The sequence below is a fragment of the Gobio gobio genome (assembly GCF_949357685.1).
Source record: "Gobio gobio genome assembly, chromosome: 18".
NCBI lineage: Eukaryota > Metazoa > Chordata > Actinopteri > Cypriniformes > Gobionidae > Gobio > Gobio gobio.
Genome location: NC_137111.1, coordinates 40785339 through 40809319, shown reverse-complemented (window position 1 = coordinate 40809319; position 23981 = coordinate 40785339). Strand labels below are relative to the sequence as shown.

The window sequence follows — 23981 nt, the reverse complement described above, 5'->3', positions numbered from 1 at the left end:
GATAGTTCACCCAAAAATGAAAATTGTCATCCTTTACCCTCCCTCAAGTTGTTCCAAACCTGCATGAGTTTCTCACAAAAGAAGATATTTTGAAGAATGTTTGTAACCAAGCAAATAGAGCAACCATTGACTATTTTTTCCCCTACTATGGTAGTCAATGGTTGCTCTATCTGCTTGGTTACAAACATTCTTCAAAATATCTTCTTTTGTGTTCAGCAGAACAAAGAAACCCATACAGGTTTGGAACAACTTGAGGGTGAGTAAATGACAGAATTTTCATTTTTGGGTGAACTATCCCTTTAAGGCAGCGATTTGCTTCCACCTACTGGCTTTAATTTTAATTTCATAATTAAAAGTATAATTTCGTTTTCCCTCATCATTTCACTTTTCTATATTCAAAATGTATATTTAAAACATTATTTATACAGTTGTAACTGCAGTGGAAATGCATTCTCCTCTAAGATTACGTTAGCCATGGGGTTTAAGATAGTCGTGGCCTAATGGTTACAGGGTTTCTGTATGAATGCAAGACCTTTTTAAAACCAATTAAAGAAAATTTAAGGACTAAATTGAAGGGAACATAACGTCAATATGTTCTCTAAATGTAAATGTCTAAGCACACCATGAATTGTATTAGTGACAAGTGACAGCCAAAGTTAAAAAATAACATTTCCAACAGATCTCCACAACTTTTTTAATTAATTTGACAAAAAATATCTTAACGTTTGAGATACGAAATCTTGTGAAAGTGATTTTATGATTAAAACAAGAACAAGTATCTGGCAGTGGGTTCAGAAAATCTACTTAATTCAAATGTAAACGTAAAAGTAATTTTCATACCCAATGACAGATATTTGTGGGGTACGGGTGGGGGGGCATCTCCATTGACTTGTATTGCGTGAAGCGGCCTCCTAGTCATTTCTGACTAATAACAAAAAACAGAACAATGTCTAAAAGCTGCTATGTGACAAGGTGTACCGGTGGGCATGGCCTAAATGCAGCCTAAAAAACTTTAAGCATTTTCATTTTAGTTTAATTTTCTTTCAAATAAAGTAATGTTGCCAAAAAACATTTTCTAACATTGTATTTTAAAACAACACATAATCTTATATACAAAATAAAACATAATATTAGATCTGTGGATATATTTATTCAAATTTTTGACTTAATTATTACAAAACATTTTTCCTTAATTATTTTTGGCATGTTACAAAATAACATTTGTTTCATTATATTATGTTGACATTTCATGTACATGACTACATTTTTGGTTAAAAATATTTTTTTTTAAACGATTTCAAACAATTATATTGTAATACATTTTTCTTTTTCTTTTTTTTAAAAGATTAATATAATTTCTGGTGAACAACTTTAGATTAGTAATCTGTAAAAAAAAAAGTGTAAGATTTTAATACTGGAGTAATATCCAAATTATTGACAATTATAGACATATATCATGCTCTTAGTAGCAATACATGTAATGTTCTGTTAGGAAAAATGTGCAATTGTATAATGTTGGAAAAGTACAATTCACATGCTTGTGTAGTTTCACACCACTGAGAATGTGAAGCGTGTTGTGTGTGTGTACGTCTCTCCTGGTCTCAGCAGAGCATCAGGAAAATTTGGCTGATGAGAGAAAGACAACAGAATATCTCACTCATTGAGAACCTTTACTAACACATTGCATAAATATAAACAAGTACATAAATAGGGTCTGTATATCATACAGTCAAACCAAAATGTATTCAGACACCTTCCAACATTTTCTCACATTATCACGGTTTATTCGCTATTGTTTAGAAAAAGGAAATAAAATATGACAAGAACTCAAGAGTTAAACTGTGTCAGAACAAATTCATCTTGATAATGTCAGATAACTTTGATAGAAAGGTATGTAATGGATTACAATAAACCAATCAGCTGTTAAATTTAAGTACACAATTAGATAATACCAATTTAGGTCAACCAATTACCAAGCAATGCTTCATTTAGTTTAGTCTGTGGTGTAAAAGGTCGCATTAGTGTCTGAATAATTTTGGCCATTTTACTGGTAGTCCACTGTATGAAGAATTTTTGGGTATAATATGTCACAGTTTACATTATTTTGCTATCCTCACTTACATAAATTAACTATAGTGTCCTGCACCCACTAGTAAAAAATTATATCTGGTGTCTGAATAATTTCTGGTTTGACTGTATATAGCATATAGCACTACCATTCAAAAATGTTTTTCATGTTTTTGAAAGAAGTCTCTTATGTTCACCAAGGCTGCAACTGGTGATTAAAATACAATAAAAACAGTAATATAAAATATGATTACAATTTAAAATAATTGACTGCATGTCAATGCATCCTTGCTGAATGAAAGCATTACAAATTAAATCTTACTGACCCCCAAATTATCAGTGGTAGTGTACATTAATCAAGTGCCACCACTTGAATAAAAGTTCTCTTACCTGGTTAACAGCATCTGGCCAGTTTTGGGTCTCTAAACAGAAGGCACTGTGTTTGGAGTAAGCAGCTCCACCCTTCCCTTTCAATGTCCCATCCAGGAAGTTGGAGGTGTAGAGCTGAACCCCAGGCTGTGTAGTGCTCACCTCCAGGACACGACCCGTCCCAGGATGCACCACTCTACAGAGACCAACCATAGACTGTAAAAAAAGATGGACGACGCGCCTTCACTCCCTTCCATTGACGTGAGTGAAGCCACCAATGTTCAAATGTGGCGCTGACATCTTGGGTCTCGAGTCTGCGCAGTAGTGAGCGCAAAGTGGAGCTGCGATATCAAGGTCCCGCCCACACTCCCGCATAATCAACAACTTTTTGTGAAATAAAGAGTTATAGTAATGTAGAGATTAAAGATAAAGCTCCAATCTCCTCCCGAAGTTAGTGCCTCAGTGACTACTTCACTCAGAGAAGCTGTCAATCAATGTCACACCTCTGTTTTTATAGCATAAAATAACTAACTAAAACCAAACTTATTTAAAAAACGAGCACTCAGTGTGATATAAAACAGCCTAAAATGACAGAAAATGTTTTTGAAGTTGATTGTTTAGTTTGTCTATGCCCCTTTACATTTCATGTAGGGGGCCGGCTTTATGACCTATACTGCTTTCAGTCACCTGGGGGCGATCGTCGGCTTCAGTTTCCAGGACTCGTGTGGCAGACTTGAGACCAATATGTGCGGTAATATTAAGACCCATAAAGTGTTATATCAATATTCCAATACAAATGACACACATTACCGAGCACATTTTCGCTCCAGTGGCGGTTCACCAGATGAGCAAAGACAGAAGTTGTGATCAAAGCCTGGACCAGGAAGCTCTTTCAATCTAGAGCCAAGAAGGACAGGCTCTCTCAGGTCGAACAGGGTCTTCTCCACAGATTTCACCTCCCCTGCACATAGTAAAGCAACCACACAAAACCACATTTGACCGTTTCTGTTCTGGAGTGTTGTAAAGATCTAAATTCTACAAAGATCTAATTCTATAAAATAAACAACGTGACAATACCTGTGGGGATCATTGTATCATCCACAGGCAGGTATGACTCCGCTGAGATGGTCACCTCGTGGTCGTAAATGTCTGATGTTCCCTGCAGACATTAAATAGCATTTATTGATAGTAGGAATACTCCTGTTGTGTCAACAAAAGACAATAAAATATTAAAGAGTGTTTGTAATGCCTGCTACAGCCTGTGCGATTTCAGCAGATCATAACAAATCCCACTGTACGGCATGGATCTAATAGGCTTGGGTATGACATGTATGTAGACAGTACGATGATGACATCTGTTGACTCGTAGGCCACGGTGCAAGATAGTATAGAATAATTAAATGTCATCAGCATGCGCTAGTGGTAAACAAATAGAGCAAAGATTAATTGCATTCAGGCAATTGTGGTCTTTATGTGTGCTGAAAAAAAGAGGAGAATATGGCTAGAGAAAAGAGGCCAGTTTGGCATGCCGATCTTGCAAAGCTTTAGGTAAGTAGTTTTAGTGACCATGTTGAGTTGATCAATATGCTATTCCATGTTGCATTTTTATTGACTGCTCAGTAGAAAGCAGTCAATAAAACACTTTTAGAAAATTATCGGAGGGCATCTTTGGTCACAGACAGTGACAACCATAGATATACATAATAAAGGCTAGATGTCTTACGGCGGAGTCTCTAATGTCATCACCGGCAGCCATCTTGTCACAGGCAAGCTTTCTGGCGGGCTCTGTGGTACCTGACGTAAGGCGAGTGATCTGCACGAACACAAATACTCTTGTCTTATCTCGCTGAAATCTTGACGGATTTACAAATGGTTTGGTTTCTTACAAACGTTCTTAACGTGGCTATAATTCTGGATGCTTGAACAAATTATGAATAATTATTTCATAAGTATGCAGTGTCATAACTACATCTCTGACGTTTATAACAAACCAAACAGTTTGAAAATCGGTTAAAAATTGAGCAAGTTATTGTTATTTAAAAAGTACATGCACCATTTAACCCTAGACAAGATGGCCGCCAGGTGTGGACGTCGACCTCCATTGGCCTGCAGCGCGGACGAGACATCTAGCCTTTATTATGTATATCTATGGTGACAATGGCCGTCTTTGAACCTCTCTCACTGTATGATGTAAGACCAGAATTTAGGAGCCATGACCACAGAAATCGCCATGACTAGTCATCATTGGTCTGATGGACTTTATCACACCATTGGTCGTCTGGGACAGCCCAAAATTGTACAGTGTGTACAGGCCATTAAAGTTGGCAATGGCATGACATGAAAATTGACCCTATTTAAAAAAGGTTTTCTTCATAATCTTTGGTCAAAAATGTTGCTTCCTTTCTGGAATTCCCCTTCTTCTGTGATGACAGATGAGCAGAACACCCTTAATCACTCCCTCCACCTGTCAGTCTTCTGCGAGCTAGAAATGGCAATGAGGTGCGCTAAATTCAAGCCCCCCCACTATCTTATTCAGTTTCATAGTCTGTTTACTGACCATACTGAAGTCGGCTGGAACTTGGAATTCACACAGGCTTTATTCATGAAGTGCAAGACTAGGTTTAGTGTAGCCCTACCTGTCCAGCCAGGTTGAAGTATGAATGGTTGGTGAGGTTGATTGGTGTAGTATGGTCAGTCTGTGCGTGGTACAGCACACTCAGTGTGTTCTTCTCCAGTGTGTAGGTGACACAAGCGTTTAGGTTTCCAGGGTAACCCTCATCACCATCTGGACTACTGTGACGCAGTTTCACTCCGTTATCCACAGCCTCTGTGGTCCACACGGCCTACAACACACAAATGTCCTTAAAGGAGTAGTTCTCTAATCTCTATATAATGAAAATGACCATGATTTACCATGATTTACCCACCTTCAACCCATTCTAGGTGTATATGACTTTCTTCTTTCAGACGAATACAATCGTAATATAAATGTAAAAAATATCCGAACGCTTCCAAGCTTTATAATGGCAGTGACGGGGTCCATTGAGTTTGAAGCTCAAAAAGTGCATCCATCCATTATAAACATACTCCACACGGCTCCGGGTGTAAGAGAAATATCCATATTTTAAACTTTGTAAAGTAAAATATCTAGCTTTCACCAGACCGCGTTCCATATTCAACTTATGAAAAAAGCGTAACTGGCGTCTGACGTCAGGCATAGCGAGCGTGTTTTGAACAGCGAGAGACGTTACACTTTCTGCGTAAGTTGAATACAGACGGGCTGGTGGAAGCTAGATATTTTACTTTATAAAGTTTTAAATATGAATATTTTTCTTACAAAACTCGATCGATTCACTTCAGAAGGCCTTTATTAACCCCCCGGAGCCATGTACATTTATGAGGGATGGCTGCACTTTTTTAGCTTCAAACTCAATGGACCCCGTCACTACCATTTTAAAGCTTGGAAGCATCAGGATATTTATAACTCTGATGGTCTTCATCAGAAAGAAGAAAGTCTAGGATGGCTTGAGGGTGAGTAAATCATGGGGTCATTTTCATTTTAAAGTGAACTAATCCTTTAATGAAATGCCTATGCACTGATGTCTGCTGCTTCACAGACAAATAACTTATAATGGGACAAAACGGACAGACATATGCATTTGTTTACCTTGTCAAAGCCCTTCAGTCCTCCATGCAGAGCATTGGGTCCATTGTTTATAGCCAGTTTATATTCCTTCTCATCTATCACAAACCGGCCCTTGGCAATGCGGTTTGCAACCCGGCCCACCACAGCTCCAAAGTAGCGAGGGTTTGAGAGATAACCTAGAGTGAAATAAAGGAAATTCATTATTTTCATTCAGTATCTCTATCTCTAGCGATATACAGATATGTCAACAAGGCGGATTAATAGGCCAACATTTGGTTATTCTGAGCTCATCTGCCCATAACTATGCATGCTTGGCTGATTACAGCAGTGGTTCTCAACCTTTTTGACTCCAATGCCCCCCATTGTCTACAACAATATAAAAAGACTCGATTCTCGATTCCAGAAGTTTTAAGAGCTGAAAGTTCTTAAATATCTCCAGTCCAAACATATTCAACTCAGTGAAGAAAATACACAGATACTTTTTGGGGGATTTCTAGACATTGTATTTCATGTCGTGTTTTTGTTCATCTTGATTTCTCACAACTGCTGTGGTTTTTCTGGGCGAGACGGAGTGAACTGCTGCACTAACAGAGTCACAGGAAGACCAACGGCCAAGATCAGGATATTCGTTAAATAATACATTAAATGTCATATTGTATACCCCCAGAAGACATGTCGCATGGTATCATTCTGTGATACTTTTGAATCTTTAAAAAAATTATTGATGCAGGTCACTATTCATTCACTGCCATTATATGGACAAGTTCAATTCTCCTTTTGTGGTCCATAAAAGAAAGAAGAACATACGGCATTAAAACCCTACTAGGATGAGTAAATTCTAAGTTAATTTTCATTTTAGGATGAACTATCCCTTTAAGGGTTCCCACTTGACTTTTACAGTTGTTCACCATTTACTGGATAACTGTCAAAAGATAAGTGGATTTAAAAAATATATTTATCTACCTAATGCCAAAGCTTGGCATTGCTAGATTTTTTTAAATATTTTTCATAACAATGGTCATGCCATTTTTAGATTTTATTAAAATGACTTCCCAGGTCTAGAAATTTTAAAACCCCTTTTAAAATCAGGCTTCTTCATATATCCATATTTTAAAGAGTTTACCATATCCTGGTTGTCGAACGGGGTGAATTCCATTGAATAAAGAGATATCTTGATTTAAGTTGTTTACCTTATTAAAAGCTTGTTTTGTCTTATTTTAAGTCATCTTGAGGACCACTGGTTGAGAACTACTGGATTACAGAAATTATAGTTCCCCTTGTTTATTTAGAAATCTATGAACAATCTTGAATAGTGCACATCTGTTTTCAAAGATTTTTGTGATATCAATTCCCTCAATTATATTTCATAAAGGGAATCAGCAATATCTGTATTGGCCTTTAAAAGCACAAATTGGGCACAACAAAATGAAGACTTTTTAGCAGCTTTTCTGTTGGCATAGTTTCTGCAGTGATTCAGTGCGGTTAAATGATGTATAACATTTTTATTCTGATAATGGCTAAGCCTAGCTAAGCCTGTGCTACACTGGACTTTCTTTTTCAAACAAACACTCTGAGTTTTTTTTATTTATTTTTATTTACTGTTTTTAGCCCATGAATGAAAAAATATAAAAGGATGTTTCAATCAGTTTGATCTTTTCTTTCCCACAAAGACAACTTTTTTTTTATTGAACGCTTTATTAGCCTACTTACAAGTTGCTTTTTCATAGGGAGAAATCCCTGAACATATCATTAGTAAAAAGTATGTTTCCCAAGTCAATTGTTGACGCACAGTAAGAGTGTATGGTTATAAAATGAATGTGTATGAAGCAGCTTAGATTATTTGGTTTTTGGGAGAATTTGTTAAATTGTTAAAACAGGCAAGCATTTTTTTTTTTTTTTTTTGCTGTCTCTAATCAACATGTCAGTCGAAAAATACCTGCCATGGACAATAATGAAACGCTCTCAACTCTGATTTCCCATTAACTGAATGATATAAAACTTGCCTTCTAAATCATCGTATCCTAGCACTATATCCGCACTTTGACCGCAGCGATCCGCTGTTCTGATGGACTTTATCACACAGCCAAGAGAGATGATCTCCACACACACACTGCAGGACCGCAGGATCCATTTCTCCACTGGACCCACTGCAGTGCAGAACTCCTCTTTACACACCTCGGTCATGATGAATCAACCTGTTTGCTCTAGACGGGATTTACACGTCCACCATGGCAAAGAAAGATATAACTACACTTTGAGTTAATAAACTACAGAGTACCGCCCACTAGTGATGGGTGCTTCCGGAACACGCTTCGTGAAATCTTTGCGAATCATTTGTTTCGAATCAGTGATTCGGATCGCGTATGTACAACTGCCAAAGTCACGTGATTTCAAAAAATTTCGTTTCGAAATGTTTCTACGTTTCTCTTCTAAAGGTTTCTCTTCTAAATGTTTCTAAAAGTCTCTTATTGGTATGATTAACCAAGCTCTACATAAAACAAGCACTACAATTTAATAAAATAACACATGTTATAAAGACACTTGGTACTAGATTATTTTTTATCGCATCTAATAGATTACACCTTGAATAAAACATTTGCAATTGTTTTGTAAAAGGTGTTTTTATCATTGCGTGTTTGAGCTGTTTTCGTTGCATGTACACAATTTTGACCAGCAGGTCGCCATCGTGCGGCGTTTCGAGCGCTTGAACGAACAGTGAATCATTTGGCGAAGCAGTTGGTTCAATTGATTCAAAGTTACGAAAAGCTTCGTTTCTCCCATCACCATTTTGTATTTTGTTTGTCATACTGCCACTATCTGGATGGGGGCAGTACTGCGGATTTATGTGGAATATTTGGCCCATTTGGTGCTGTTGCTCTGACTTTGCAATATACATTTAACAACCATTTTTAATTTCAAAACTACACCTTGATGTTGAAATACATTAGACTCATAACATGAATAAAATCATAAACATTTGCATGTTGCACAGACTGAAGCTCTGTCTGATTTGAATATATTAATCTGGAATCCTGTTACAATGACCACAATTATAATAATATTTGTTCACTAATTGTTCTAATAGAATTACTAATTATTTTTTAAACAACATGTCATTTACTGATGATTATCAGACATCATTCGTTCCCTTTTAAATTGCTATGAATTCATAATTAATTTATTTTTCAATCCCTATTTTCTGACCTGGAGATGTATTAAACGAGGCAATGTGTGTAAATGGATTTGAAAGTCTAAGTCAGTCTAAAAATAGGACAGTCCTAGATATGCTATCTCTCTGAGGGTTCCTCTTTTAAATCTTTACACCTCTTTTGAAACCAATAATTTTGCTTCTCAGAAAAAAATGCACTATGGTATTCTGTGCACATTGGCCTCCAAAGTCTTGTGTCACTGTAATTAAAATGCATGACTTAGCATTTTCTCTCTCTCTTTCTCTCACATGAAAACAATGATGTTAAAACACGATGATCATGTTGTCCATCATGACTTGAGATGGTCAAAAGAACAACTTGTGCTACAGTGGGAGAAATCTGGTCATTTGTATAAAGAAGTTACATTAATGCCACAAATTTGCCAAGGCAGAGTATTTTTTCAAATGTATTTTTTGTTTTGTTTATTCTGTAACATATAATTCATTCTAAGTATTGTATTGTTATTATCAACAAAGACAACCCCATCTTCGTTTGTTCCCCAAACATCTCTGAACGAGAGCATGAAGTTGAAGTTCATATACAGTATGAGAGAAACTGGGGCTGTTACGTCACGCAGCAAAGTTTCAACAGATCCAAGATGGCGGAAGACAGCGGACCGAGGAATCGGCATTTCTCAGCGAAGAACCACAAGTGCCAAGAGTTTAATGAAGGTGACTACCTCATTTCGTATCGTGTATAATCGAAAAGCCGTTCTTCAGACACTACAATCATTGTGTCTTACTGTTAGCTTGCCTTGGTCTTTGTTTAACGACACGTTAAAAGTTAAAAACGGGACTTGAACTCCAGTTATTTCTGTTCACGGTCAAATTTGACCAGGTGTGAATCAATTCGCGCCAGAAAGCGGATCGCCTCGTGCTCCGAGAGCTGAAATAGACAGTTTGACAAACATTCAGCTCTTGTTGACTCGTTAAAAGCCTCGTGAGACGCGCTTCAGAGAGTTGAGATACCTGTCATTGACACCAAAACGGTTTTATGCGTGACATACACACTCCAAGCGCATGTTTGTTGGTAAACTGCAGTGTTCTCGGTGAGTTCTTCAGTTATTTTTATGCTAGCTATTATTAGATGGCTTAATTTGCAACCGTGCAAACTTTGGAGCCAGACTTTTTTACTGTCTTGCTTTGTCATGGCATTTCATAATGCGTTATGATGATAGTTTGTGAGTGGAAATGTATTTGACAGTCATATTGAATTATTTTAGTATTTCACTGAATTCGGCAGTTGTTTTGTGATTGACGTGCTCGTGCGCGCGCGCGCGGAAACGTCAACGAGTTCGTGCGCTACTGGAAACGGTATCAAACTCATATTAGGATTTTTTTTGTATCCATATTCATCTCAAATGCCTTTTCTGGCATGAGTTGTGCGTTATGTTTGCTTTCTTAAGCTTTAGGGTGGTGGATGTCCTGTATGCCTGTGTGTTTAGTAACTTACCAGGGTAATTTGCCATGTAAATTTACTTTGAGTTTAGCTGGTGTGTCCAGTAAATGGTAACGTATGATGTTGAAGTGCACAGGACAATTCTATTAAGTTACTTTTTATCTGGGCAAACATATCAGTCAGTTAAAAACTGATAAGAAACTGATAAAGACATAACGTTATATGCATGCAGGTGGTTGTTGTCTTAGATAATGGTGTCCTGTCTGTCTGATTTGTATGTCCTGTATGTCTCAAGTTAGTAGTCCACATCAATGATTTTTGGCCTTTAAATAGCTGATACCAATGTCTACTTTAGCTGTTAAAACTAGCAACATTTTCACTTTGGAATTAATTGAATATAAATTGGCGAAATATGTATGTTGGTAGCACTTTACAATAAGGTTTAGTTTATTAAAACCGCAATATGTAAGATTTGTGGATTAAAATATCTAAAAACCACTAGAACAGTGTTATTTATTTTGTTGATTTGTGTACTTGCATTATCCCAGATGTTTCCAAGAATGTTTAAATCCAGAGAAATAAGCAATTTTAACCAGGACATGGAACGTGTCTCTGCGTCTCTTATGATTTACATCATACCCACGTTACTCTCGATTTCCAGTTTTATTTTGTAGAAACTATGGAAACACCAAAGATGCTTTAATATTTTATGTGTTTTATTAGACAGGTGAGCAACTGTTTGGATACATTAGTCAAGAAGAAGACTCATGATTGTTATACAGATCAACACAGTTAATCTTATTGTTTAAATCTCGTTTTCTTGATTCACCGCGAGTACCATGTTTTACCATGCCTAATATTGATCTAGTTTACTGCAGTGTGCAACAAGTGTCTCATAGTAGCCACCGAGCGAACGCAACGAGTAGCATTATTACAACTTTCAACACACTCTGACTCAAATGTATGTAATATGATGAAACAGCGCTGCGTTACCCCACATACACATGACCGGAAGCCGTCATGTGTGGCATAATAAAAAGCTCCACAAAATCAAGGCGTCATCAAGCTACGCCTTTTGTTTTTAATAAGTGACCTCTAGCGTAAAAAAAGTTACATATTGGGGCTTTAACATGAACTTTCAATGATTAATAATTCTACTGCATTTATTCTTAGTTAACAAGTTTATGAGTGAGTTTATGAGTGAGTTCATTCAAACTGATTTAAAAAAAATTGATCAGATAATTAAATATTTGTTTATATTTAATTGGATAAATTGAGAATTTAATAGTGTGTGTATGTAAAGCAGTTTTCAATGAACTGTCCCCTGTCCAGTGTGTCCTTGGTGTGTGTTAGCATACTCTGACACTGCTTGACTCTGATCCAGGGACTCAGTTCGTCTGGCCGTGTGCCTGCGGAGACTGAAGCGAAGGGGAGAGGGTGTTTGTTTTGTGTTACATATGTCTTAACCAGAGGACAAAAATGACCAAATTTAGCCCTGTGGCCAACAGGATCTAGGCTTATCACAGCTCATGGATAAAGTGTATGGGGTTAAAACAGAGACCCACACACTCCTGGAATAGAAAGTGACCACAGTAATGAGCTGCTAGTTGTGTGCTGAAAAGCAAAGCTGCAAATGTCAAAAAACCCATGTCTGACCATCAAGGACTGTGTTTAGTACGTGCATTTTTCTTATCCATGCATGCTTTTTTGGTCAATATTGCCCACAACCATTATGTACAACATAAGGGAACATAGTGACGATTATTTTTGATATTTTAAACAGTGACAAATTTAAGGCTGAAGCTGCCATATATATACACACTACGACTATTACTGACCCGGTACTTTTGAACAGTAGTGTATAATGTTGCAAAAGCTTTCTATTTCAGATAAATGCTGTTCTTTTAAACTTTCTATTCATCAAAGAATCCTGTAAAAAAAAAAGAATGTACAACTGTTTTCAACATTGATAATAATAAATGTTTCTTGAGCAGCAAATCATCATATTAAAATGATTTCTGAAGGATCATGTGACACTGAAGACGGGAGTAATGATGCTGAAAATTAAGCTTTACCATCACAGGAATAAATTACATTTTAAAAATATATTCAAACAGATAACAATTATTTTAAATTGTAATAATATTTCACAATATTACTGTATTTTTGATTAAATAAATGCAGTTTGTGTGAGCAGAAAAGACTCCCAAAATCCTAAACTTTTGAACGGCAGAGTGTGTATACACACAATTATTTAAGTGTAATATTATTTTAGTATATACTAATATTGTTTTTAATTTATTTATTGTTTTAAAGATTGAATTAACATTTTATTTTTATATATATTTTTGTAATGTTTTGAAATGAACATTTTTATTTATATATATATATATATATATATATATATATATATATATATATATATATATATATATATATATATATATATATATATATATATATATATATATATATATATATATAAAAAAAATTAAAAAAAATTTTTATTTTATTAATTTTAGTGTAATTTAGTAATTTCATTTTTCTGCATTTGTCGTTTTTTTTATTTTACTATTCATGTTTAATTTTTTTTTCAGTTCAGTTTTAGTTTTTCAGTTTTACATTTTATTGCTTCACCTTTTTGTAAATTTCAGTTTCTAATTTCTATTTAGTTTGTGTTTTACATACCATTTCTATTTTTTTTGTTATTTCAGTTAACAGAAATGGTTTTTAGTAGTTTTATTTGTAGTTAACGATAATAACCCTACAAATGTTTTTTTTCCCCCTACAGATATGACCGGTGTGGAAGATGTCCCATTGTGCCGGCCAGTTGAGGCGTTGAGCTCATTGGAGGAGTTCAGCTCTGATACTAATGGTGTGGCACCATGTGCTGTAGCAGAAGAGCTCGAGCCGGAGGAGGACCCAGTTCCAGAGGGGGCTCGACCCATTCAAATTGTGATCGCTAACGAGGAAGATCATAAGTTTGAGTTGGATGCTGTTGCGTTGGAAAAAATCCTGATGCAGGAACATGTCAAGGATCTCAATGTGGTTGTAGTGTCTGTGGCCGGTGCCTTCCGCAAGGGAAAGTCCTTCCTGCTGGATTTCATGCTACGTTACATGCACAATCAGGTTAGAACAAGCCCCCTTCCACTGATGTAAGCGTGTGGGTAGTTGACAAATGGGCATAAATTAGGATTTTTAGATGTGTATATTTGTAAATGAGAACTCAGAGTATGTTTTTAGATGCTAAAACTGGTCACTTTTTTAAAAAGTAGAGTAATCGACTTTTAATTCACCTAATTCTAAAACATTAGACTTCCATACATGGCAACCAAGCATTTACTTTAATGTTATACTTTATGCTCTTTTATTATATGGAGGCATCACTGCACTACTGGAAAAAAATAAAATGTGAGTAGTTTTCACATAAGCTTTAAAAATTTAATTAACAAAAGGAGGTTAATCTTCATTATATGTAAATGTATTATTAGTCATTCATTATTCAGTCATTAATGTAGTCCCTAATTGGTAAATAGCATTTCTATCTACATTTTCATTTGTTTCTTTTTCACAGTTAATGATGAGAAAAAATTCCAAATTTTATTTTTCATGCGCTAATGTTTAGATCTGTATTTTACTAAGCCAAATTATATATTTTTGCCCTTATCTGTGAGGACCGTAAAATAACAGGCCAACTACCCTTATTTATTCAAATATGCAAGACCTGTGAGCTCCAACACATCAGTTAAAAAATAAGTCTATCTGAATGATCATTCCTGAGAACAGGTTCCTGATGACTTCTATCATTGACATGTCTAAACGTGTGGGCTGTGTCCTGCCTGTATAAAACCAGCTAGGTCACATGTGTGTGAGCATGCATGCATGTTTATTTGGTGCATTTCAGGACATTCATAAGAACAATCTCTTTTGTTTCTTTGTAGTCATCTGAGTCATGGATGGGAGGAGATGATGAGCCATTGACCGGTTTCTCCTGGAGGGGAGGCTGTGAGAGAGAAACCACAGGAATCCAGGCCTGGAGTGAGGTCTTTGTTGTGGAGAAGGAAGATGGAACTAAGGTGAATGGGCGTTCAGTTGAAGATGTGTATTATGTCACTGTCAAGATAGGTTGACTGTGTGATAAGGCTAATCTTTGTATGTCCTTAGGTGGCTGTGCTGCTGGTGGACACTCAGGGAGCCTTTGACAGCCAGTCCACCATCAAAGACTGTGCCACTGTTTTTGCTCTAAGCACCATGACCAGCTCTGTGCAGGTATGCAGAAGCATGTTAGTGATGCACATACACTGGTAAAGGTTGTCATTTACATTTTTCATACATTGTGGGCTTTAGCATATGTCACCCAACAACCTTGTTTGTTTTAGGTTTATAATCTTTCTCAGAATATCCAAGAAGATGATTTGCAGCATCTCCAGGTAGCAGCTTTCTATGTTGGTGTATGTTAGTGGTGTTTTAGTGCAACTGTAATGGTAACATCATGTCTTTTTATAGCTTTTCACAGAATATGGTCGACTTGCAATGGAGGAGATCTATGAGAAACCATTTCAGGTAGAAAAGCAATTTCCATACTGAATAATAACCTGCGCTCAGGGCAAAAAGTGACGCTCATGCCACAGATATTTATTGAATGACAGCCATTATTGAAGAATCATATCATTTGTTTTGATGGATTATATAGAATGTTTTTGTGCTGTGTTCTCTGTGTATCCCAGGGGCATCTCTAGGCCAATTTTAGTAAGGCTTTAGCCCCCCTGAAATTTCCACCCCTAAAAATTAGCGGTTAACTCCGTAATATGTACACTAATTCGTGATCGCCTCAGCCCCCTTTAAAACTCATGAAAACGGCGGCAGGCCTCGGCTCCTCCCTGTATTTTAGTCCGTGTTATTCAGCGTGTTCTTCAATCCGCAGCACCGCGGCGCCAACGTCAGAAGCAGAGGACAAGGTGTGTGCATTTATTGATAGATTGTCATGACATATACAACTGTAGTTTTTTGTCATAAATGCAGTTTACATAATATGATGCAGGAGCGCAATACAAGACGGATTCCCCTGTAAAATCTATTATTATTTCTTAAATGTTCCTTTCATCTAAATGACCTGAGACTTTGTGATTTTTCCTAGTCTTGCTATACTTCAGTACAATAAAATTGCAAAAAATGTGTCATATTAATTTTATAATAAATCCAAAAGCAAAACATGTGAAAAGAACTATACAAGGGAATGGAAATGGCTAATGAGTGGTCCTCTGCAGTCATTTTCATGTTAAAATTGTTTGTTTCCCACCATATGACAGAAATCCTCCACTAAAGCATGGTACATTTTCTATGTTATCTCCATGAATGAAAAATTTGAAAATGTTACTGCAATGTAGTTTTAATAAAATAAAAAAATAAAAAACATTATCCCCCTGGTTTCACAAACGAGGCTTTTAAGCTAGTCCCAGACTAAAATGCATGTTTATTCTGTTTTAATAAACATGTTTAATCTTAACCTGTATGTGCCATTGTTTTGTCTCAAGATGCACACCGATAATGTTTTTTTTTCTAGGGCATGTTTATAAAAGCTACTTAAATGCCCTAATTAAACTAAGGTCTAATCCTGGCTTAGTCTAAGCTCTGTCTGTGAAACCGGGCCGACGTGTTGAAAAATATTGTACCCACATATTGCCAATCTTGACAGTTACAGTAATATGAGGTTTGTCTGTATTCTTAATGAAATAATTTCTAATTTTAAATAACCAACTAATATTCATATTCTTATTAAGTTAATATTCAGGGATCGACTTGAAAGTGTAGAACCTACTGTATTTTTCATGCCTACCCTAGTATACAAACAATATATACACCGATCAGGCATAACATTATGACCAACAGTGAATAACACTGATTATCTCTTCATCACGGCACCTGTTAGTGGGTGGAATATATATGGCACCAAGTGAACAAGTCTGACCCATGGAGGCCCCACCTCACAACTTACAGGACTTAAAAGATCTGCTGCTAACATCTTGGTGCCGGATACCACAGCACACCTTCATGGGTCTAGTGGAGTCCATGCCTGTTTGGTGTATATGTATATATATATATATATATATATATATATATATATATATATATATATATTTAAATCATACACTCATGGGGAGCTTAGCCCCCCCCCCTAATATTGCAGAATCCCTGGTGTATCAAGAAATGAAAAAATCTTTGTGATCTAAGTGATAAATCCAGACGCTGGTGCCCATTATATTTAATATATATTATATATGTGTGCGTATATATATGTACACCGCCAAGTTTGGGGTTAGATTTTTTTAGAGAAGTTCATAATTTTATTCAGCAAGGACTTAAATTTCACAGGAATAAATTTAATTTTAAAATATATTAAACTAGAAAGTTATTATAAATTGTAATATTTCACAGCATTACTGTTTTTATTTACTTGATTTTTTTATCAAATAAAAGCAGTCTTTGTGAAGAATTTTAAAATGTTTTTAAAAGCCGTCTCTTATACTCACCAAGTCTGATGTGATTAAAACAAAACAAAAATCATACCAGAATAAATCACTATAAATCTGATATTACAGTAGATCAATTAAAGCCTATTTTTTAAAAATGATTATATTCTTTATTCTCTGAAAAAAAAGTGAAAGAATGAGCTAATGACCTTAATAAATTGGACATGGATTAAAACATCATCAGTCTCTGTGTAAGAGTTCATTGAGATGCATGGTTTTTTTTTAAAACATTGTTTTGCATGCCCCCCCCCCCCCCTAATTTTTGTTCTTTAGATTGATTTATCTTTTCTTTCTTTTAGAAACTATTGTTTCTGATCAGAGACTGGTGTTACCCTTACGAGCATGACTATGGGCTCAAAGGAGGGAATCACTTCTTGGAGCGGAGACTACAGGTGAGATGAAGCACAGAATAGATAAACACAGCATCAGCGTGTTGAACAAAGTGTGAATGTTTTATTTGTGCTATGTAGGTGAAGCTGAATCAACACGAAGAGCTGCAAAATGTCAGGAAGCATATTCACAGCTGTTTCTCCAGCATAGGCTGCTTTCTGCTGCCACATCCAGGTCTGAAGGTGGCCACCAACCCTCACTTTGATGGCAGACTGAAAGGTCAGGACAGATTTCTCTCAGACATGCACATGCACGACTGAACTCTAGGCTCATCATGAAATTTTTTTTTTTTTTTGCAGAGATTGATGATGCGTTTAAGGAGGAGCTGCATAATCTAGTGCCTTTACTGCTGGCAACAGAGAACTTGGTAGAGAAAGAGATCAGTGGAGCTAAAGTCACATGCAGAGACCTGCTGGAGTACTTCAAGGTCAGATTTGATTACTTTAACTGCAGTGACAGCTGTAAACACAAATCAGATAAGGTGTAAATTGTGTCAGGATTTAAACTGAAGAGGCTCTAGTCAAGTGTTCCTGTAGAATTTGTGTGGCAAATGATGCAAGTAGGGGTGTATATCACGATATAAAAATGTACGATATGCATCGTTGATGGAAATTATATGATTTGCGATATATAGTTGTTTTATCCAAGGCTCAACTTGCTGTAGGAGGCCTATTTATAAGGTATAATTCATCAAAACACAAATTTACATACGCACCACAAATGTAAATTCTGTCATCATTTACTTGTTGTTTTTCGTTTAAAGGCCCACTGAAGTGCCTTGAAACGTGCAGCATTATTCAATGTGTTGATGTAATTTCCCCTAAAACGGCTCCAGCTTTTAGCAGCTCCTCCCTTTTTTTGAAACCGCCAATAGCGTTTCGTTATTACCACAGTTTGACTAGCCTTTCTGTTTTTTTAAAGCCAGTTTCCTCCGAATCTAACCGTTTATCATCATAATGTCCTCCATATCTCTTTGAAATACAGCATTCTGTGCAGCATTTAAATGGGTCCGATATGTTTTGTTTTCTGCGTCGACTCGCACATATGAATCCCGCTGCGCTCTCGTGTGTGTAGTCAACAGCTCTGCTCTAGACTATGTGTGCGCTGCGGCGGTGCTTGTGAAACTATAGAGAACCCAGACTTCATTCGCCTCAATCGAAGGCAAATTCACACTGTCTGAATCGTTTCCTATCGCATATATAGTGCGCTATGTGCCGTTCACCATGTAGAAAATAGTAACTGCGTGAACAACTGACTGTTTTCAGACGCAGTTCAGAGTCTATTTATAATGCAGGGGGCAGGACTTCAGATTCTAGAGCACATTTGATTGGACAGAAGATTTGATGAGAAGGTGAAGTCTGCGATGATGTCATCAAAATCTGTGATTCGTTTTAACGGAAGTGAGAGACTGTAAGTTTTGAATGCTAATATCTCCTAAATGCAAATTTTGTCATTGTTTTGGAACACACCAGCTTATTCCTAACCTTAAGGCTAAGATAATCATACTAAAAGCTAAAAAACGTTATTTTGATTTCAGTGGGCCTTTAACTTCCAAACACAAATGAAGATATTCTTTATGAAACCTGAGGGTTTTCTGTCCCTCCATTTAAAGTCCATTCCTCTCAAACTTAAAAGATCCAAAAAAGTCTTCTGAAGAGACACGATGGCTTTATATGATGAATATATTTAACACGATGCGCATACTGTAGTAAACACAGACTTTCAAATTATGAGTGAGTAAATGAAGGATAAAAATTCTTGGACGAGCGAAACATTTACAGTTTGAGTGGTCATTTTGACACGCTTTCTTCCGATTAGAACTGTGATTGATTGCATTGATCATCTGAAGTCAAAGCGCAAACATCATTTAAATCACCAGATCACATTTCATTTTAGTAGCATGATTATTCAAAGCATTTTAGATGGTTTATTCTATATGTGTAGTGCATTAATAGCGGGAGACGCGGCGGGACATAGCGAGCACTGGGAGAGAATCCTGCCTGCATTGAAAGCGTGAGTAATGCGTGAGAGAAAAAATGAAAGTTTACGTTGTTTCAGTGACATTATTACATTTAACGACTATATATAATGTATAATAATGCAATGGGGGAATATTTGTGGGTCCTGATAAAAATACCCTAATAATAATAATAATATTTTAATAATAATAAAAAAGTACAAATAAAAAAAGGCTTTATTTTGGCTTAAAATATCGGGATACATATCGTATCATGAGTTCAGTATCACGATTTATATCGAATTGTGACACAAGTGTATCGTTACACCCCTAGATGCAAGTCTTTATTCATAATTAGGCAAGAAGCCGCTGTTTCATCCAGTAAATTATTAATCACACTAAACATTTCTTATGGCAAGTAATATGGTACGTTAGCATGACAGTGGCCTGCTACAGCTGTCTAGCAACATGAATGCATTAATGTAGACTTCAGTTTGTGTGAGGTCACAGGTGTGCTTTTATTTTTACAGTGCCACTGAACATGCCTCATCTAATCAGGTTGTAGATCCATAAACATGTTCTGCTTTATGAGTAAAATCTAGTAAAATACCTATGTTTATATTCCTTTGTTTGTAGTCGTATATCAAAATCTATCAAGGGGAAGAGCTTCCACATCCTAAATCCATGGTGCAGGTACGTTCCTTTCCATCTGCACAGATTAATTTTCAGCATCATTACTCCAGTCTTCAGTCACATGATCCTTCACAAATTATTCTAATATGCTGATTTTCTGCTCAAAAAACATTTCTTATTATAAATGTTGAAAACAGTTGTGCTGCTTAATGTTTTTTGTGGAAACCATGATGCATTCTTTCCCATAGGTTTTTATTTATTTATTAGACAATTCAAAAGAACAGCATTCTTTAAACATGGTTGTGTATACAGAAGCTATTAAATGCTCATTGTGCCTCTTTTACTCAGGCAACTGCTGAAGCAAACAACTTGACAGCTGTCGCTGGAGCAAAAGACACTTATAACAGAACCATGGAGCAGGTAAAGTGACTTTGAGCCACTATAATCTCTTCTATTTGACAGCATACATGCACGCGAATAAGAGCAAATGCATCCTGCATATCAAGGAGCTGCATTCAGTCAAGATTCTTCACTACTAAATGGATCATAAATGGAGAGGGACCTAAATTCTATTTAAATATAGCAGGAGCGTGACGTGCGATGAGCTAGCCTATATAGCTGAAAATAACTTGAGGCCATTGCACTAAAATAGTAGGTTTGGCCTAGATAAGTCAGAAACAAAAACGCCTGTTATAGTTAAGTTATATCTGTGTCTGGTGATTAGAAAGATTAGGAAATGTATCTGAGTTTATAATTTTGTTGTGTCACAGGTATGTGGAGGAGACAAACCATACATCGCCCCAATTGACCTCCAGCGCTATCACGAAGAGTTTAAGCAAACCTCCATTCAGAAGTTTTGCGCTGTGAAGAAAATGGGCGGAGTGGATTTCTGTCAGCGCTACCAGCAGCAGTTAGAGACAGAGCTGGATGAAGTGTACACAAATTTTGTGAAACACAATGAAAGCAAGAACATTTTCTATGCGGCGAGAACTCCGGCCACTCTGTTTGCTGTCATGTTTGTCACCTACATGGTCTCCACTGTAACCGGTTTTATCGGTTTATCAGTAATCGCGGCTCTGGCCAGTCTTGTGATGGGGGTGGCTCTGCTCTCGTTGTGTGCCTGGGCGTACGTCAGATACTCAGGAGAGTATCGAGAAGTGGGCGTGGCTATAGACCTCATAGCAGAGGCCCTGTGGGAACAGGTGAGTTATGCTTCCTGGATGTACTTCACACGTGTTGGTTGGGTCCATTCGACATTCACTCCCCTGCCCCACACATTGGTGTTTCAGTTACTTTCTTTTGTGATCATCTCATCCTATAAACCATTCACTTGTAGTCTTGTAATAACCCACATTTTTAAAGGTGGGAAAGTAATTTCACTCCCTTTCCCAAGCCCTGAGATAAATAAATAACATGAGGCCCATCAAGCTCCTCTTTAGTATTGCTTGCTCATGGAGTCCAGGGAAGAGAGGTTCCTCCTATAAAAATGTTGTCATAGGACCCATGAATTTTAGAGCCAGTCCTGCATCTAATGCCAGATTTGCATCCTGGTTCCTACTGGGAGTGTCAATACAGGGCTTGAATTATATTTGAAGTCACATGGTTTGCTTTCATCTACATTATCTTGTAGGTGCTTCTGATTTCTGCATTTTTCTGAGTATTAGACTATAATGCTATATAGAATTTAGCATTTTATTTATGTATTATTATTACTATTGGTCTTACTTTGTTAAAGGGATAGTTCATTATACCTTTAACAAGGGGATACCCTTATGTCACTTCATACCCATAAGATACAGAAATAAAGATATTTAAAATGAATGTATTTCACCAAAACTTTAAAAGTAATCCATTTGAATGGATCACTGTATATGAAAAACTAATTTAATTTAGGCTTTAAAAGCATAAACATGGTTAATGGAGCACATCAAATATGGTAAACGGAAGCTCAAATGTGTTTGCTTCATGCGTGAGAACCAATGAGGTTTCCATAAGAATCAAATGACGCTTCCAAAAGAAAATATAAGGTTTGTTCTCACACCTCAAGCAAGTATGGTTGAGCTTCCGCGCATCATATTTGAATTTTTTCATGATAGATAGATAGATAGATAGTGATTAGGTCTCTTCAGAAAACGTTTTGAAGTGTCATAGTTTTAGTAGCATGAGCTTTAAAAGGAGGGACAGAAATCTCTCAAGTTTCATTAAAAAAAGCCTTAATGTATGTTTGGTTGTAAAAAATTTTAACAAACCTTAAGTCCAGGGTTCTCATGCTCATGGAAAATCTGGAAAAATCATGAAATTTAATACCAGAAAATATATAGACGGTAATATAATCTCTTAACTTAATAAAATCAAGTCATGGACATTTTTTAAAGTAGTAAATATAAATTTTTATACATATGCTAAACTTATTTAATCAGCTAAACATTCTTCTTTGTGAATGCGATATTTGATCAAATTTCTAAATGTAATACAGTAATTGCAAATGACTGAGAAAGTCATGGGAATTCATTGGTGGAAAGAAAGCAAAACAATTGGGCTTGATGATGTTCGCCTTGTAGTTAAGGTATGTAAAAAATAAAGAAATCCAATAGATTTACACATCTTGGGACTTGTTGGTGGACTCCTTTTGACTTTGACTTGTAAACAACCGCCCAAAACCCCCTAGCAACCACTTGTCAACAGGCTAAAAATGTTCAGTAAGCACTTAATTTTCTTCAGAAAATGTAAAAATCTATTTCTTAATGTTGATGTTTTCTCTTCTTTGCTCATTCTAGGTGCTGAAGCCACTTACTGAGCAATACATGCAAGAAAATGTCCGACAGACTGTTGTGAACTCTATCAGAGCCACGCTAACAGATCAGGTGACACAAGCTACGAAGTTGAAGACCAACTGACAGTTTGCTGTGCCTTTTCTGCCTAGTGTTTGAACAATCACTGCTTTCATGTTGTGTAGTTTTTGTGATGTTTGGTCATGTAGACTCTAACCAAAGTTTACAGCGTAATTTACCGACCAATACCCACATTCAGGTTTAAGTCATCAGATATGCATACAGCTTTGGATTTCTCTTGGTTTGATGGATTATCAGGGAAGCGCTACAAATGTTTTACAATCTGAAAGTTAATTTGAACGCTAGATGTTAAATCCCTTATATGCTTAACGGTTTAATTACTGCTCTCAGTGGATGAACTGTAGCATTTTCCATTTAGCCTTCTATTACATTCAGTTACTCCGTGTGAAAACGTTACGGCTTTTATGCTGGATTTCTTGAGATATTTTTAGAGCCTTTAAGGAATGCTGAAGTTGCAAATCCATCCAAGTCACCCCTCGACTGGGCCTCTTTCTGTACAGTGTCGTTTTAGACTGTATCATAGCCTCATGCATGTAAATGACTATATAAATATCGGCTGTAGATCCTCAGAGGATGTGTATGAATGTGATGCTCGATTTGCCTTTTGTTGTATAGAGCACCTTTCATTGTGTCTTCTGACCCATGGGAGTGCTTTTGAGATGACTTGATTTGTCAGTCTTTTAAGGTCATGCCATTTAATTTATTTTTTAAACAATTAAAGTATTTAAAATTGGTGTTTCTGACTCCTTGTTGCCTAATTGGGTTGCCTGAACATCTTGCAGTACAAGGAAATGTTCAAGTTTAATCAAACAGACTAGAAGTGTAAACTTAATAGCATTCAAGCTTTTTCTTGTTATCTGCGTTTTATATTAAGATATTTTCTTCTCATGGGGCTTGAAAATCAACTAAGCCACATTGATGTGTTTACTA

The 23981-nt window shown here is 36.4% G+C and overlaps 2 protein-coding genes across 3 annotated transcripts; one reads left to right on the top strand and one right to left on the bottom strand.

The window, feature by feature from the left end:
- Positions 1 to 678: 678 nt before the first annotated feature.
- On the bottom strand, positions 679 to 8423 carry galm (galactose mutarotase). Its single transcript, XM_079842197.1, has 7 exons — positions 8086 to 8423; positions 6104 to 6258; positions 5073 to 5279; positions 3514 to 3595; positions 3247 to 3397; positions 2458 to 2632; positions 679 to 1626 (listed from the first exon to the last, which is right to left on the bottom strand). Exons 1-7 carry the CDS (start codon positions 8264 to 8266, stop codon positions 1549 to 1551), a joined length of 1029 nt encoding a protein of 342 aa, XP_079698323.1. The 5' UTR covers positions 8267 to 8423; the 3' UTR covers positions 679 to 1548.
- Positions 8424 to 9863: 1440 nt separating this feature from the next.
- atl2 (atlastin GTPase 2) lies at positions 9864 to 23786 on the top strand. Of its 2 annotated transcripts, none has more exons than XM_079842005.1 (13): positions 9864 to 9962; positions 13481 to 13818; positions 14631 to 14765; positions 14854 to 14958; positions 15069 to 15119; positions 15196 to 15252; positions 17519 to 17611; positions 17690 to 17828; positions 17909 to 18036; positions 20203 to 20259; positions 20548 to 20619; positions 20970 to 21401; positions 22977 to 23786. In XM_079842005.1, exons 1-13 carry the CDS (start codon positions 9890 to 9892, stop codon positions 23094 to 23096), a joined length of 1800 nt encoding a protein of 599 aa, XP_079698131.1. In that variant the 5' UTR covers positions 9864 to 9889; the 3' UTR covers positions 23097 to 23786. The 2 variants fall into 2 exon arrangements, with proteins under 2 accessions (XP_079698131.1, XP_079698132.1); XM_079842006.1 differs by having other exon boundaries at positions 9881 to 10339.
- The last annotated feature ends 195 nt before the right edge of the window (positions 23787 to 23981 follow it).